This window comes from Sturnira hondurensis, unplaced genomic scaffold (genome assembly GCF_014824575.4).
Source record: "Sturnira hondurensis isolate 20B ecotype Veracruz unplaced genomic scaffold, ASM1482457v3 Scaffold0022201, whole genome shotgun sequence".
NCBI lineage: Eukaryota > Metazoa > Chordata > Mammalia > Chiroptera > Phyllostomidae > Sturnira > Sturnira hondurensis.
Window position 1 is genome coordinate 5608111 of NW_028094832.1, and position 17762 is coordinate 5625872.

The 17762-nt window shown below is 35.7% G+C and overlaps 1 protein-coding gene across 5 annotated transcripts in view; it reads right to left on the reverse strand.

Annotated features, from left to right (window-relative positions):
* The window catches only part of ADGRG6 (adhesion G protein-coupled receptor G6), a 131176-nt gene that overhangs the window by 38629 nt on the left and 74785 nt on the right, over positions 1–17762 (reverse strand). For 3 of the 5 annotated variants that reach the window (XM_037034748.1, XM_037034752.1, XM_037034749.1), the window contains exons 6-10: positions 15902–15988; positions 9620–9705; positions 6151–6203; positions 4700–4762; positions 1217–1359 (exon numbers count right to left, since the gene is read on the reverse strand). In XM_037034748.1, coding sequence (XP_036890643.1) covers positions 1217–1359; positions 4700–4762; positions 6151–6203; positions 9620–9705; positions 15902–15988 — 432 coding nt within the window. The remainder of the gene's footprint in view (positions 1–1216; positions 1360–4699; positions 4763–6150; positions 6204–9619; positions 9706–15901; positions 15989–17762) is intronic. The other 2 variants (XM_037034753.1, XM_037034750.1) reach the window with 1 other exon arrangement.

The window sequence follows — 17762 nt, forward strand, 5'->3', positions numbered from 1 at the left end:
TCTGTTGTCCACATTTTTTAAACATTTGCTTTTCTAAAATATTCTCATTAAGCCTCATTCATTTATGTATTTAAGTATTTAAGTGCTGGGGAATATGCTGGGATGAGGTGCAAAGTTAAAGAAAAATAAGGTACATTCTCGAGCCAGAGGAAATTCCTGTTTAAAGAAGAAATATAAGAATACACATAAATCCAGTTAAATACTATGGTCTTCTACTGGTGGTTCAAGGCAGTGACAATCTCTTTATACATGGATGGTACCAGAAAAAGCTTCACAGCAGAGGTGACTCTGGGCTGTCTTCAAAAGTCTGTAGGTGCTGAGCAGGTGAGGGCTGAGCACAGAGAGGAGCAGTGTGGGCAAAGACAGACAAAGGAGGCAGAGGAGAACACAGCTTGCCGGGCAGGTGCAAGCAGAGCTGCGAGTGTGGGTGGAGCTTAGGATGGGAGTGGTGTCTAGGTGGGAATTGAATCTCAGTCTTGGATAACACCCAGATTTCTGGCCTATTCCTGCAAAGCCAGTGGTGTGATAAATGAAGACAGAAAACATAAGAGAAGGGAATGTTTTGCAGTAAGAAATTGCCTTTTGTAAGATTTTTAAATCTTAATGTTTTTTTAAAATTTATTTACTTATTTATTTATTTATCTTTAGAGGGGAAGGGAAGGAGAGAAGGAGAGAAGGATCAATGTATGGTTGCCCCTCGTGAGACCCCTGCTGGGAACTGGCCCGCAACCCAGGCATGTGCCTTGACTGGGAATTGAACCGCGATCGTGTGGTTCACAGGCCCGCGCTCAATCCACTGAGCTACGCCAGCCAGGGCTAAATCTTAATGTTTTAACGTTTTAAGATTTTTAACTCATTGGTGTTCCCATATACACATATATGCCCTCTATTCCTATAAGTTGAAGCTAATTCTGGTCAAGACTATCCAGGGATCTTGCTCATTGTTGTGGTGTTTTCATATCACAGCCCTAAACGAGAGGGTAAACTCCCCCTGCCTCTCTCACACCCCGAGATTCACAGGCTCCAAGTTGACATCTTTTGTGCTAACCATGTCATCTATTCCCCATGGTATCACCACTACGATGACTTTCATAATCAGAAAGACGGCTTTAAATAAGCAAACAACACATGCAGGAAGACTATTTTTGTTGTTTCAATTAAACCTGAATATATAGTCATATAAAATACAAGCTATAAAAAAATTAAAGGCACTTACCGAGTTGCCTCACTTTCACTGTGTACAGCCTCAGGTCCTCATCCAGGGACGCATTACTTTTTAAGAGCTTCTGCTGAATGACTTTTCCATCTAAAGTATGATTGTTGGTAGCATTGTAGACTAGAAGGGCCCAAATCGCCAACCTGGGGAAACATTGTAGATAGAACTGGTGTTGGGCTCATTGTGGGCTTTTCATTTTCAGGAGAAAAGAACGTTTGGATATGATAGTAACAGGGATGACCATAAAGTGTACACATCGAAAAGACACACTAAGGCACGCGAAGACTTCTGTAGCTGCATAAAGACCCTGTTGCAAACATCCCAATGTAAATGCATTTCACAGGGTTTTGCAGGTATAATTCTACTATATACCACATCACCCCATTTCCTTTTTATCATTTGAACCGATTTTTTTTCAATTTTATTTTTCAACACCCTATTTCTTTTGAGAAACATTTTTAGTACTATTTTGTAGCAAACATGCAAGAAAGGAACATATTTAGTTAATTCCACAGATTCTTTAGAGTAAAAAAATAAAGTTTATTAGAAAAATAAAATTATAACAAGTCTGACAAAACTGATGATGCGACTTTTGAAAGTATCTACTGTTGTTATTTACAAATGTGTTACAATTTCTCCAGAATTGTGACAAGTGATTTTCCATCTCCATGAAACATTTGCAAGTACTTTGCATGGTGAAAATGACAAAATCACTCGTCAAAATGTGCTCAGTGACTGACTAGCATATTATTGAAGAAGTTTATAGATTCTGAATGTTTTTTTGAATATATGTCTATGGGAAGCAGAGATGGATCCTAAAAGCCTTATCCCCATTTTTGGCTCTACAATTTGAAGTAATACAAGTTTTGGTTGAACCATAATCACAGTTACGGTCAATAGCAGAGATCAAAACTATTAATTCAGCATGGAGGTGAAATTAAATGACTTTTTTTGTCAGGTAGAGAAGAAATATTTTCCCTCTTATGAGAGAGCTCTGCATTTATAAGAGAACTTTCATCTTCATATCCTGAGGAGAAATGAACGATATAAAGTAGGTCACTGCATTTTCAATATCAGTTACTATCCACATGCCAAAGTCCTTGTTTTTGAAATAAAGCACTCAGTGGAGTAGCACTGTATATTTTATTTATGAAATTCTGGGGCAATCAATAAAAATGAAGCAGTCAGCGTATTAATATATTTGTAGGGCTAAAAGAAAAGATGGAGTAAGTGAAATATTTGCTGTTGAAGGTTAAGTGAAGTTAAAGAATAGTTCCATTTCCCCCCTATATATCTACATGAGTCTCAAGGACAAAGTGCTCTGCTGTTTTCATAATTAACTGTGATGGGATATTTATCTCTAAAATGATCTGCTTCATGTTCGTAGATAAGCCATATTGCAAGGGGAGACAAACATAGCTGTGAGTGTAACAGGGAACCACGGTGACACTGTTTAACAGGGCACATGAAGAAGTAACCACTGATTAAGTTACCCTTGAAGGATAAGAATTGGCACTCCAGTGCCTGAGAGCCTCTGTTTGGGATTGTGACCTTTTACTGCTCTTGAAAATTGAGAAGATAATTTTAGCACAATATAATGTAGATGATATTAAATACCTAATTCAGCAATTCAAGAATGACCATGCATTGTCACAGGTCTTATCTGGAGTGTTTTCTTCTCTCATCCTGAAAACTAAAACTACTTTATAGTTCTACAAAGTCACATTCTATTTCTTGCTACCATCAATCATTCGTTATTTGAAGAAACCAGTCTCTGTGGCTTTGGTTTCCTGTCTGTCTAGGTGATAGAGTGTGATAGCATTATCTGAAGCTGTGGTTTGTGTTCAGTGTTACAATCAAATTGAAAGGAAAGTTTGGAGAAAAGAGTGTGTGTAAAACTAGTAGGCTATGGTTTTTTGGAAAAAAAAAAACTATGAGAGCCTATAAAGGCTTATCAAAAGCATTAGAAAGAAAAAAAGAGAGGGTGGGAAAGACTATAAGAATACATTTTCAAACAATGTCAAGAGTTCATATGAAAGAAAAACTAAATGTTTAGATTTTACCATGTATGGTGTCTTGGTCTGCTCTCTTTATAATTTTCTGCGAAGATACCCAATGGTTTGACAGACCGGAAACTGAGATTTCATGATTTTAAATGTGTTTCAAGCAAGAGCGCCTGAGGTGCTGACGCACGCTAATGGTGGCTGACTGTGGTGCCATCGCGCGGCAGAAGAATCACAGTGGGCAAACTGAAGAGGGCAATGCTGACGTCTAGGAGGGTCTACCCCGAGGATACCCTACACTAGGGCTGCCCCAGGGCTAGACAGCGTCCAGCAGAGCGATCCTGGCCACCGTTGGATTCGGTATTCAAGGCGCAATAGGATCTAGCTCTAAGGGTTGGGGAAGAATTATGTGGGTAAATAGAGGTGAAACATCCATCGGGAATATAGTATTAAAATGCATTATTCTTTAGCTCATAATGGAAAAGGAATAACGACAAAATAAAAATAACTTTCCCTAATCAGATGGTTCAATCCAGTCTGTTGTTTATCTATAAAAATGATAAGCTTCAAATATAACTTCAAAGACTTTTTTCCTAATATTAAATAGAAAAAAGAAAAAAAAACAAGAAGGAAACTCCCTGATTAACTCTCACATGAAAAAAATTTTTTATTTTCTTATAGTAAGAATACATCATCTAAAAAGAATTTTATTTCATTATTATGGTTATAATCCCACAATTTAAATTCTGTCCATTACACTTGAGCAAGGCATATGTAAACTTTTGTCTTTCTAGTCATTTTTTTTCATTCTGTGGAGATGCAATACAGTACATCCATCCACACAACTAAATTTGTTGCATTTAGGAGTTCAGGTTGTTTTTCAGTAGATGGCGCTCTGAACAGCTGGCTTTTCTATGCCAGCTGCTTATTTGTGGTGGACATATCCATTAAATTAACCACCTGCTTAAGTCATGATCTTAATGTAAATTTACAATGGAGATTTCTGATTGCTTCTCGGCCTTTTGGCTAAGATCAAGTGTAAAACGGAGATTTCTGAAAATTAACTGATGGCTTTCAACGCAGAAAATATTCTGGCAGCTATTACCCATATTAACATAGGCTGTTAATTATACATAAAAACCTTATTTTTAAAATGCTACAATGATTTTATTTTTCTTCGATGGTCTCTTTGAAATGAGGTAATGGTCATCATAAACTGGAAATAGTAATTCACCCATTTTAAGTTTCCTACTTCTGAATTATTTTTCACCAGATGTACATTGGCATCCAGTCTGCTATATTACAGTTTTAGCTATAAGAAAAAAATTAGTGTGCGTTGGTGATGAAGAAATAATCTAAATGTGCTCTGTGATTAAAATGTTTCTCTCCTACCTCACTCGTTTTATTTGTCTACCAGAGAGTCAAAACCAAGGGCAGGAGAAAGGGTACCATACTTTTTGTAAGACTTTCTCAGTGTTACCTTTGATCATCCACTATGCTTCTCTTGACTTTAATCTTGTCCTCTTCCATGTTCCGGTGAAAACTACAAATAGAAATACGTACATTCATTACCCACCTATCTGCCGCACCACCAAAAACAAAACTTGAGGTGGTGAAAGAAAGGAGCAGAATGCACATTCTCCGCCAGTATTTCCAAGTGTCTGTTTGGAGGTTCTAGTTTTTTTCATACACATGAGACAAACTGGCTGCACAGCATAATTTAGTGATATGTTCCCCTGCTCTCTTTTCAAGATTCACAATGTATGTTAGTACACTTCAGCATTTGAGATGTTCTGATATACAGAAAGCTGTTTCAGTTTGCTCGGTGATGTACCATATTTTGCTATGTACCATGGGCAATTTTTTTGCCCGAATTTTTGAGGGGAAAATAAGGGTACACATCATACATCAGTAGAACTAATTCTGTATCTATATAAATGTTTTTAGTTCTTTTATTTATGCTTATGCATTAAAAGTGTAACTCTAGAAAACAATAACCATATCTGTATACAAACAATACCCTGGAATAGGATAATCTGTTTTGTTTCTAAATATAAATAAATAAGTAAAACTTAAAAATTAAAACAAAAGATTTTTTCCCTGAAAGTTTGGGCCAAAAACATGGGTGTGCACTATACTCTGGAGCTCATTCTACATGGCAAAATACAGACTTCCTGAACTCATCTGACCATCTGATACATTTCTCAGTGTTATTACACCTGTTGGGTACACAGCATATATGCTTAGGGTTCATGAGATATATTTTAGAAAGTTTATTTTAGTATAAAACTGTGAAAACAAGGTGCAGAGGAGCACATATGTGTGCTGCTATTTGCTTGGGATTTAGTGAAGTACTTAAATAGAAGAATCATGAAAGGTAATTTTGAAAAGCTAAATTGCAATCAGACTGTAGATGTGTTATCTTTTACAAAATAGTCTCCAAACTGGGGTGCATGCAACCCAGGGGGTGCTCTGGATGACATCCTGGGGTATGAGAAGAAACTATATATATATATATATATATATATATATATATATATATATATATAAAACGGAATATATATATATATATATATATATGCATGCTCTTTAATTAGTGATACATTATAACAAACAATATATTAGTTAAGTAATACACACATACATGTAATTTACTTAAAATCACAAATATATGTTGGGGGACAGGCTAAATTTAAAAATAATTAGGATCTGAGATTCAAATATTTTTTAAACTATTTTAAAATATTCTAAACTATTTAAAATATTCTTATTGACACTTCTGAGCAAATAACATAACCTAGAGTTGTTTTTAGAAAGATTATGAAAATGGTACATGTGTGTGTGCCTGCGTGTGTAGGAATAATCAGAGAAAAAGTAGTATAAAATTAGATAACACTTCTTATTTTTCAAATAATTCACCTGGTCATTTACCTGATATTAACTACATAAACGGTGTAGTTCCAATTTTGAAAGGTTGCATTGAGCTGAAAAATACAATAAAAAAGGGTGAGTTTTGGTAACACTTAAAAAAATCTGAATCAAGTTTCTTCCCTCCCAAAAGATAAGCTGTTATTGGACTAAGACCCTGGGAAAATGCCAGAGAGCCAGAGGAGTGAAAGAAAGGTAAAGATAACAGTTACCAGATTATCGTATGCCAAGAACTTTACAAATGTTATTTCTTTTAATCCCCAAACAACCAATGAGATAGGTTTTATCTGCCCCTGCTGTCTTTTAAATGAAGAAACTGAGCTTCCCAGACATGGAATAGCTTGCCCAAGGTTACCCAACTAAGAAAAAGCAGATCACAGATCCCAGCCCAAGTCTGTCTGTCTGGAAACACTATACTTCCCTCTGTAGCTCCTAGTGTAAAGGGCCACTAAGTTAGTCATAACATCACTGAGAAATTAGTTGTAAGAGGGTATGTAAGGAAGATTAGCACCATGAACACCTTTTGTATTCTTCATTCAATTAACACCAAGGTGCAAGAACACATGTTTTTCTAATTATTTATCATCTCATAAAAATATTAGCAGTAAGACAAATTATAAGTCAACAATATAAACCTTAAAACAAACAAAAATCAATCCAAGATTATTAAGAATGATGTTAATTATTATTTGGTTATTTAACAGTCTTTTTAGGTCTAAGCAGAAAACTTTGTAATGAAAAAATAGATTTTTTTCAATATAAATAATACATTTTCATGATTCATTGTCCAATAAAATCACAAAGCAGGATTATCTCACTGATGTGAAAATCATATATATATATATACTTCTTCATTTATATATATATATATAAACTTCCAAACGTTTTTTTAGGTCATGTTTCATATACAGATTTGGCTTTACTTGCAAGCGTTCCAGAACTGAATGTCAATTCTAGGAAATTCTGGCAAAGAGTATAAAACTATTTTTAAATCGTAAGTAGTAATAATATGAACCAGGAACACCACTTATATTTTCTCTATTATCAAGTATCTCCTTTGGTATTTTGCATCTTAAACTGACAGTGTCCAGGAAAGTTCAGCTTCAGATGAGAATGACCCTGAGCTGAAGAGTGTCCATGAAGTGAATACAAGTGTAAAGTTATACCTCTCTACAGCGGACTCTCTGGTGGGTGCTGGTTTTTGAGATTTCATGACATTAAATATGGTTTATTAGAGAATGAAAATAAAGAGTTCTATGTTTTGAAAACATTCTGAAGTTAAAAAAAAAACAAAACCATGTTGGAGAGAAAATGGTACAATAATATACTCTTTCTGAAAAGATGGCTCTCTATTTAGGAATTAAACATCTTCTAGCGCTTAAATTAGTTACTGATATCAATGTGTCATTCCACAGAGTCAACAGCAGTGTTTTTCTTTGACTTCTATTAGAGGATTTCACTTTTATCACCCATTTTGCAGTAGAGTTGTTAATGAAATACTACTGTTTCCTGTGGTCAACTTGTTTTAAAGAGTGTTGCATTTAAAAATAAGTCTGTTTTCCTATCATTCAAATATGATATATATGTACTAGAAGGGACTAAAGAAAAACTGGAACTATCTACTGGAGGGCGGGCCCCTGGTAGTCCAGGCTTCCCCCACTAGGTGAGTGTTCTAGGAACCCATCTGTATCAGTGCACCAGCTGGTGTTGCTGTGAGAGGCTGCGTTCAACTTCAGCGAATTTTTTTCTGAAGACTCAACATGTCTGCCCATTTCAGAATGGGTGGTCTATGGGCACATCTGTCCACATTGTGCTGAATGTTCAGCAGTTTTTGACCAAAAATGGTATGTCCTCTGTGCCCCCTCCTCCCTATTCACTCAACCTTGCCCAGAGACTTTTTTTTTGTTTGCCTGGATGAAGAAAGTCCTCAAAGGGAAATATTATGCCAATGTGGAAGATATGAAGCAAACAAAAATTGGCAGAAGCCCTAAAATACATCAAAATTGACAAGTTCAAAAATGTCTAGTTAGGTATATTGCATTGGATGGAGAGTACATCGAAGGTTAACAAAGTTTAAACATGTAAGAATAAATACATGTTTAATAAATAGTTTTTAATAAATAAATTCCATATTTTTGAGGTCCCCTCTCATATAGAAAGTATTGTATTGTCACCACTACCCTCAAGGTGTGTTTTAGCTTCCTTCTGACACCAAGGACACATTTATTATTACACACCTATAAGAAAACCTGTGTTTCTTACTTCAGAATGCATATGCAAGTAACTTTATTCACAACTGTTTGAACTATAATATTATATATAAAAAGTGGTACAAAGACCCATAGTGTGCCATAAATAGAAAAAATAAAGAAATAATGACAATCTGTGAGAAATAAAATTTTTCAGATAATTATGAGGAAGAAAAATGAAAAATATCCATGTGTTGTACATGTAAGAAAAAAGAAAAAATTAACGTTTTTAAATTGGAGATTATTAAAATTTTCATTAATATAATACAGGTTAAGTAAATTATAACCTAAATATCTATCAACAGAAGACTTAAATAAATGACAGACACATACTGGAACCTTATATAGTATTTAAAAAATAAATAATGCCTCTGTGTACTGATGTGGCAAATCTGGCAATAACAAAAGCAAGTACAGTATAGAATGATATGTAAAATATGTTACTTTCAATGTACAAAGGACAAAGTAGTCCTACTTTCTTTTATATGCAGAAACAAATTCTGGCCCCCCCCCAGAAAAAGTGACAGTGGTTTCCGGGGTCACCTCCAGGCAGATAAGCCACAAGGATGGACAAGGATGGAGGAAAGGTTTTCACGACATGGTGAGTCCTTCCCTGAAGTCATCGACAGCTTCTGCGACGTGAAGCGAAATGATGGGCGGTGATGCTAATGGTATCACAGGCCACTTGATGTAAGAAAGAATTAAGTACCTATGGCATCTCGTCCACATTCTAATGGAACGATGCTGAATGAAACAGCATTATTCGAGGACCTGCTCTGTGTCTTTTCATACATTTTGGGTTTGGCTCAAAAATATTCCAAGAATTAAATAGTAAAATAAGAAATATACTTTTAAAAAGTGCTGAAAATGTATGCATGCAATAGTAAATAAAGATACTCATCAACACACATTTCCATTTGTGTGGCATTTTCTTTTTTTCTTCTGTTTTTCAAATTCCTAATTTATTTTTACAGGTACATTCAATTTATTTTGTAGGCTCATTTTCTTGTCCTTTTTTTCAAAGGCAGCTCTCTTTCTATGCATTAGCACAATACCTCACTTACTTATTGATTTATACATTTCTAATGAACTGTATCTGTACAGTTCGATGTATCTGTATGATCTGTGGACTGACATACTCAAGCAGTGGGGTCTTTCCAGATTTCCAAAGGTAGACAGTATAAAAGCAAAAAAAAAAAAAGAAATTTTACAGGTTCACTTACCCATTCTGCCACCTTGCTCTGTACTTTTACCTCGGGGTGACGAAGGATGTTTTGAATCACTAAGGAAATTCTATAGATAATTCCATCTGTCCATTGGAAATAGGATTTAGCCCATTAATTATACTTTATAATCATATTACATTTTATAATCATATAATTATCAATGTAAATTTACAATTTACATAATTTAATACAGCTTAACGGAAACACCTACATAGGTACAAAAAATTTCTGAGACATTTTCACTTTGTGCTCATTGAACTTTGCAACTTTTTTAGAGTTATTGATTAGTTTACTCTTACAGACAATTAATTCATTGCTCCTAAAATGTTTCTTTGTATTTTTCAGTTTCATGTACTTCTGATGTCTATGGTCTATAAAGTGGTGGTGTTTTCACACACTTTGATTTCTTGTAGTAAGACAATACCCTTTCTTTTTGCACAGTACACAGAGTTCAGCAGGTAAAACGAGAGAGGGGATGGGCAGGTGGTAAGTTGGAGAAGGGCAGGCTTACACCTCTTTCCTCCTCTGCCCCTCATGTGCCCTTTCATTTCTCCCCACCCCCCCACCCCCCCGCCCACCTCAAAGCAGTCACTTCTACTAAGGTACTGGGTTGGAAATCACTCGATTTTTCATCAAAATTCCACAAATGTTGTCATTTGTACCCGAGTAGAGGAAAAAAGAACAGTATTTGCAGATAAAATTTCAATTACCTCGCTTTAAGAAAGAAAGCAATATCAGAGAAAGCTCTACTTTGTATTTTTAGGGGCAATCGTTAAAGCAGTGTGATGATACACACGCAGACACAAAACATCATTAGCCAGGATTTGCTAAATCTCTCCAGCTGCACATTACAGGGCACCATACTAAAGCATGACAGGTTACTGCGGGGAAAAAATGTTGGAGTCTCCATTATCGTCAGTCATCTTTCTTCATGTCACGTTTTGGTATGGCTTAAGTAAAGTATGCACAGAAAGTGCAGGAATATACAATTAAAACAATGATGAGAAATAGATTTAATAAAGCTTTTAAGGAGACAGTACAAAACAAAGTACAAAAGTATGCTTCTGAAAATTCCCAAATTTACCAAAGTGCAAATTGCAGTCTAACTACTAAAGGTATGTTTTTCTATATGGATCAGAAATCTCATGCAAAAAAAAAAAAGCAAAGCCACTCCAGAATGTAATATAAATATATGAAATTGGCACAGGTACGAATGTTGTTAATTTATGCAGATTAGGTCATTTCTGCTTCTAAAACTCTTTAGGTATTTTAATGATCTTGAATTGCTATTCCTTTAAAAATGCTCTAAATGAAAAGATTTAGAGAAAGATGTTTAAGACAAATAATAATAATCTGTAGAAAATAACTTTTTTTACACTTTAGATCTCATATCAGATCATGAACATTCCAAATGACGGAGAGGACATTCAAATTGCCGAGGTCCCAGAGTCTGTGTTTATTTAGGGCTCTAAGGATGCTCTGTCAATGTTCACTGATGCCCGCACAGTCCTGAGAAGCGACCACTAGAGGGAGACCTAAAGCACTTGTCGGTTAAACAATAGAATTCATTTCCTCTCAGGAAAATACTGCAAAATACTAAAAAATCAGCATGTTTAATCACTGACATTTCTAAAATTTTATAGAAGCTTCCACATGTTGAGGATATTTTCTTTTAAATTTTAAATATTACCTACCTCACTTTTTTCAATTCACCATTTTTATAAATAAGAGAGACATGCAATATCAGAGGCAGCCTAAGTCAATTCATACATACAGTACTCTTTTTAGAATTATATTGCTTAAAGCAAGTGAAATATGTGAATATACAAAAATACCACTAGCATCGTGTGCTACTGATTTTCTTATGCTATGGATTGGTATCAAGAAGTCTCTCTCCAGAAGCCTCGGAGCATGGTATTTTTATAATTAGCTCAGAACTACTCAGCAGAGGCTACTCGTTGTACCTAAAAATGTTTTGAATAATGTAGTCAACAAGTGATCATGAGAAATGTCCAAGAGTGAACTGTCAAGGTAAAATTAACTGTCCACTGAAGGGCTGGTGAAAAGGGTTTTGAATGGCAGCCAGATATCCGGCCGAGGCATGGCCAGCGGAAAATGCACAGTTAAAACACACAGATGGAAGGTGCTCCCTGTCATCCCTGTGGCCAAGCTGTCTCGTCCTATATATGTTACAGCTCCCATGGTGTCTCGGTAGAAAAGCTATTCACAAATCTGCCTGTGTTCCAGAGACTTTACAAGACGGACGTATTGTCCTAATAATGGCATCCAGGAGAGAAGAAGACATTTCCACCAGAAAAAAAGTATTTAAGAATGTATCTATCTTCCACTTGGATAATTCTTCTAGCCATGCAGAACTTCGAAGTAGAAATGATTACTTGCCACTACATACGGGGCATTTAAAAACCTCATTCCTGCCTGAAGGTTTCTCTCCAATTAATTTTCCCTTTTTGTCTTCTTAACATTCTTTTTGGAGTTTCTTGGAAAATATAGAAATGACATTCCTTTATCTACTCTATAGTCAAGGCTATGAAATACAGTTTTGAAAGGTAGATTTAAAAATATTTATGTTGCCCTGGCTGGTGTGGCTCAGTGGACTGAGCGTGGGCCTGCGACCCAAAGGATCAACCAGTTCAATCCCCAGTCAGGGCACAGGCCTGGGTTGTGGGCCAGGTCCCCAGTCAAGGGCTCAGGAAAGGCAACCATAGACTGATGTTTCCATCCCTCTCTTTCTCCTTCCCTTCCCCTGTCTCTAAAATAAATAAATAAATACATTTTAAAGATTCGTTTAAAAAATAAAAATAAAATATATATTTGAAAGGATCGATGTTAAAATGCAAAGGAAATGTTAACTTCGGTTCAAGACTCTTTCTTTGAACCAGTGAGAGGCAATCATGGTATGACAGTGGCACGCGCAATGCGACTGGCGTCCTGCTCATCTGGTCCTCACAAGCTCTCTCTGACACCTGGCGTGGGAAGCCGGACTGACTGCTGCATCCACACAAACACCCTGAGACGGAATTTCCATCCGATTGTTGAGTGGATGTGAAACACCAGAAGCCGTGGTACAATCTGTACTTGTAAGCTAGGTTTTTAGAACTATAATAAACACTGACGAATTTAGTTCCTTACTTGGAATTAACTTTGCTGACCTCACAGAAGTTTAATATTCAGTAGCACTAGAGTGATGTTCCAAGTATAGAAAATATAATTTTGCATGAAAACCATGATCAGTCAAAGAGCTTTTCTTGGGAAGGTAATAGAAAAGGCTAAAAGTTATTTGTGGAAATGCCTAGATTATCCATTATTTCCTGAAATATCTGTTTATAAAAAGTAGCTTAAAAGATTAAGAGTTTCTCAGTATATAGTCTGAGGTATCAGATAAAAGTCCCATTGAAAACAACAAAAAGAACTTGGCACAGAAAAATAGGAACATTAACAAAAGCCAGGAAAGCACACTTAATCGATACAGTACATTGAAGAAATATCTCTGTTTGCCAATCAGTTTTAACCCCTCTCCCCTCATTTGATAGTCCAGAGTTTAACAACCAGGTAAGGTAGAAAGATAGTTGTGTCTCTCTTTCTTACAGTAAACAAAATAGACTCTCTTGTACAGGGTGGGCAAAAGCACATTTACAGTTGTATGTGAAACACAGAGTTTATTCTTCTATTATTAGGTATTAATTATTGTATTATTTTGCATAGGAACAACTGTAAACCTACTTTTGCCCCCACCCTGTATATCAGATCAGAGGCCTGAGAATGTTTACTACATCAACTTCCCAAGGAAGAAAAAAAGGGCATTGGAACTTGTTGACAGTGTGGGAGTTATCTTAGTCCAGGACATAACATTAAATTCCTTTCATGCACAAGGTAAACAAGTAATTCCCTTTGCAATTACTTCAAATTTGATTACATCAAAAGTCTTATTTAGATTATCATCTATCTCTAACACTTTGTTACGAGATCCCCTTTTAAAGAGATAATAAAGGCTTCGGGCGCTGAGATGTAAGAAAGCAATAGGATATAGGAACACTCCAATAACATTGCTTTCATTATGTTTACCTTCACTTCTATTTTAAAATAAGTTGTTATGGTTTCATTTTACAATAGTGGAATCAATTTTCCCATGCAAATAAAAATATTTAAGTAAAAAAAGTGAGCCAGCTTCGGGAAAAAAAAAAACTATGAAATGGAGAGTAGAGGTGGATCAAAGATGTGGTAAAAAAAAAAAGACACACAAATTTGATTATACAATTTTGAGAATATGGCCCCTACCTGACAACCTATGAATATTTTCAAATATTTTCAAATGCTAGTATTATATTTTTATCAAGGATCATCTGAATTAGAATTTTTTCCTTTAATGTGGCCAAGTCAAACCATTTCAACCGCTTCTAACATTTGCTTGCTTTGTTGCAAGTCCCCTGGAGGTTATGACGCAGAGAGGGATGAACTAAACAAGGCTCTCTTCAGGAATGTCAGAAATGACATGACTGAGTGAATGCAGCTCTGCTCCACCAAGTCAGGGCCTCTGAAGCATCACACAAATGTTCTTAGGCAGCAGAGGATGTGCCAGTCCTGGAGGGAGAATGACACAGAGGCTCTTTGTATGGCCATACAAAGAGCGAAATACTCAGTCAGAATTATAATATTCCCATCCACTGGCTGGCATCCATGTGAAATATGCACTGGAAACTTCAGCTGCTGTTGCTTTCTTGGGGGTTGCTGGAATTTTTGCTCCATCATAAATCTCCTTGGTGTAACTACCAGAATAACCATAAACACTTCCCTGAATCGATGTCTTTATAACCCTTTACATTTCATGTAAAATATTCCGTACTTCCAATTTAAACATTCTTACAGAGGAAGTTGATGTAACCCCGAAGCCAAAAGAAAAAACGAACTATGTGGGTTTCTTTTCTCTGGGTTTTGGTCCCTGGTGATACAATACAGATGTCTTGGCCTCACAACGTAAATGACTGGAGTTGAGACAATTCCTTTGTTCCCAATACCTCATATTGGAGAATATTACTGTACTCAAGGCAATGGTGTGGTCACCTAACTGGAATGTCTCTTTTTCAGAAGAAACTGAGATTACTTACTCTGAATTACCAAAAGGCTATGTATGTGGTCCATATAGGCAACACATTAACTAACAGCTCAGTTCACCAAGCATGTCCCCCGCTCACTTGTTTTATATAACTACATTTATATAGCTACATTTGCAAACAGCAAATAATATAAATAGAAAAGCATATAAGGAAGAAAAAGGGCAAGATGTATTGGTAGTTAGTTGAAATTTTTTTCAATTAAAAATTGATTTATGCCCTGGCCAGGTGGCTCATTTGGTTGGAGCACTGTCTCAGGCACCAAAAGGTCATGGGTTTGATCCATGGTCAAGGTATATACCTGTATTGCAGGTCTGTTCCCTGGTGGTGTGGGGGGGCATATGAGGGGCAAATGATCTATATTTCTCTATCATGTTGATGTCTCTCTCTCCCCCCTCAAAAAGTCAGTAAAATATACCCTCAGGCAAGAAAAAGAATTAATTTATGCCCTAGTTGAGTGGCTCATTTAGTTAGAGTATCATCACAATATGCCAAGGTTGCAGGTTTGATGCCTGGACAGGGCACCTGTAAGAATCAATAAATGAATGTGTAACTCAATGGGACAACAAATCACTGTGTCTCTCTCTCATTCCCTCCCTCGACTCAGTCAAAAAACTGATTATGATTTAGTTGATGGACAATCATATTTTAATTGTTATCCTTTAATAAATAAAAGCAGAGAGTAAATTACTGCCATATAAAATTATTTAAAGGTCACATATATTAACCATAAATTTGGCTTTTGTGAAATGACTAAAATCAGCTTTTTAAAATTATAAAATCTTAAAACAGTAGTTTCCTGAAGAGAATAATCTGACAGAATACCATAAATCATTTTTTTTTCTGAGAGCTCTAGTATAATATAAATTCATTCCTTTTAATTAAATGCCTGTCTCATAAAACTTCTTTGGAAAGAAATCTTAGCTAAAAGTACGGAGGAGCGATACTGGAAATGAATCCATTCCATTGGCCATTAGACAGAGGGACTCAGGAAAACCAAGTGATATTTCTTTCTTTTCCTAGTCTTGCAAAGATACTGGTTGATTTCAATAACAGGAACTTTGGTGAAACATTAGCTCTTTCCACTTTAAAATACTTTTCTTTTATCACATGAGACATACTACAAATGTAAAAGGTAGTAATTTCTTACCATTCCTTTGTTTATTGATTCTGTTAGTAACAGGCATGTTAGTGGTGACAGTAGGTGGTGTAGTACTAGAAGAATTTACAGTAGCTGCTAATAAAGACGACAAAGATGCAATTTTAATTTTGCAAGGAGCACATGACAGTTAATATGGACAAGCAATCTATAATTAATTCAGACAACATATGGAGGAGGAATGCAAACTATTTCTTGCCAATAACTACAACAGACTCTAAGGTTATAATGCATAAACTAAAGCAATGCGTTCTACGGCACATTAAGAATCAGTTCACACAGCCTTTGGTACCATAATGCAAGAGCCTGGATCTGGCATGAAAGGAATGGAGGAAGAACTTTCGGATTCTAGACCTAGGTCTGCAGTCAACAGGCTGACAGCCACACTGAGAATGACTGAACTTTTCCAGAACTCAGTTTCCTAAGTTGGTGAAAAGAAAAGGTTACAGAAGGCAGTCTCTACAGCACTCATCAGCTTGAAAATTCTCTGAACTAGGTCAGTCTTCCTGATTCACTGAGAACAGAGAAACAAAATCTCAGAGAAAAACATGTCTCCTTGAGGAGATAAACATAAAGTAAAATGAAAGAGAATAAAATGTATAAACTAAATCAATTATTTAAAGGTCCCCAAAACTTTACTAAACACTGATGGACAAAATGGATTCCATACGGACAAGCCTGATAGGGGAGATGTTTTTCAAGCACTGTGCCATCGATGCACTTCTGATATTCTTCAAACTCTCAAAGACTAAATCCTTATGCAATGCTTTGATAACATTTTTGAAGGAATTCTGGAGGAGCTATACAGGGTGGGGCAAAATGTAGGTTTACAGTTATGAGAACGAGAAACAGAGTTAATGAAGCTCCAGTAATAATCATAACTGCATATCTTTTTCCACGTGAACAACTACAAATCTACTTTTGCCAACCCCGTGTGACTAAGAGAATGCCTAAACACATAATTTTCCTTCAGTTTATCCTAGGAGTACATTTGTATTAAATGTACATTCAAAGTGCAAAAACCATTTATGTGTCTGTATTATTTAAAATTACCTCTATTTAAAACATTTAAGTGAATGCACGAAGAATTACCTTCTAAAAGGTCATTAGGCAATACTAAATTCCTTGATTCAAGACATGCTTTTTTTAAAAAAAAATTCATTCTTAACTAAAAATTTTTCCACTTCAATATAATATGCAATACTTAAAATGGGGATACTTGTTGAAGTCTTTTAAACAAATTATGCACCATCAGTTACATTCGTCTCAATGCAAAATACATCAATAAACAGGAAAATGGTTTTTTGGTCACTGAGGACATAGGAGGGAAAAAATAGTTGGGCATCTTGTCCTGTGACCCAAGGAAATGGAATAATAGGTATCTCAGATTAGAAGAAAAAATAAAATAACTAACCTTCAAAAACCATTACATCTTGAACTAGGCAAAACTGTTTTTTTTCTTTCATATAATTACTTCTAAACTACACTGAGTTCATGGAAACTATGTAATAATTTTACTTTCATAGGTATCCATTGATAACATCAAGAATCATGCCTCCAAAAGGAAATAAGACAATCACCAAGTGCAACTGGGCTCCCACACCAGAACCACAGAAGAAACCTTCAATTCCTACCCATTTATTCTCACTCCTAACCCCTGCCACGTTCCTCTGAATAAGAGATCCAGCTTTTACAAAGGGCATGATCATGATTCTTAGTGTGGTTTATAGAACATGCTAATTTACAAAGAAGTATGTAATAGAATGAATGAATGAAAAATGGATCATGGGAAATTAGGAAGAGCAATAATAAAATTAAAGCAAAATACATTATTATTTTAAAACTTATGAGA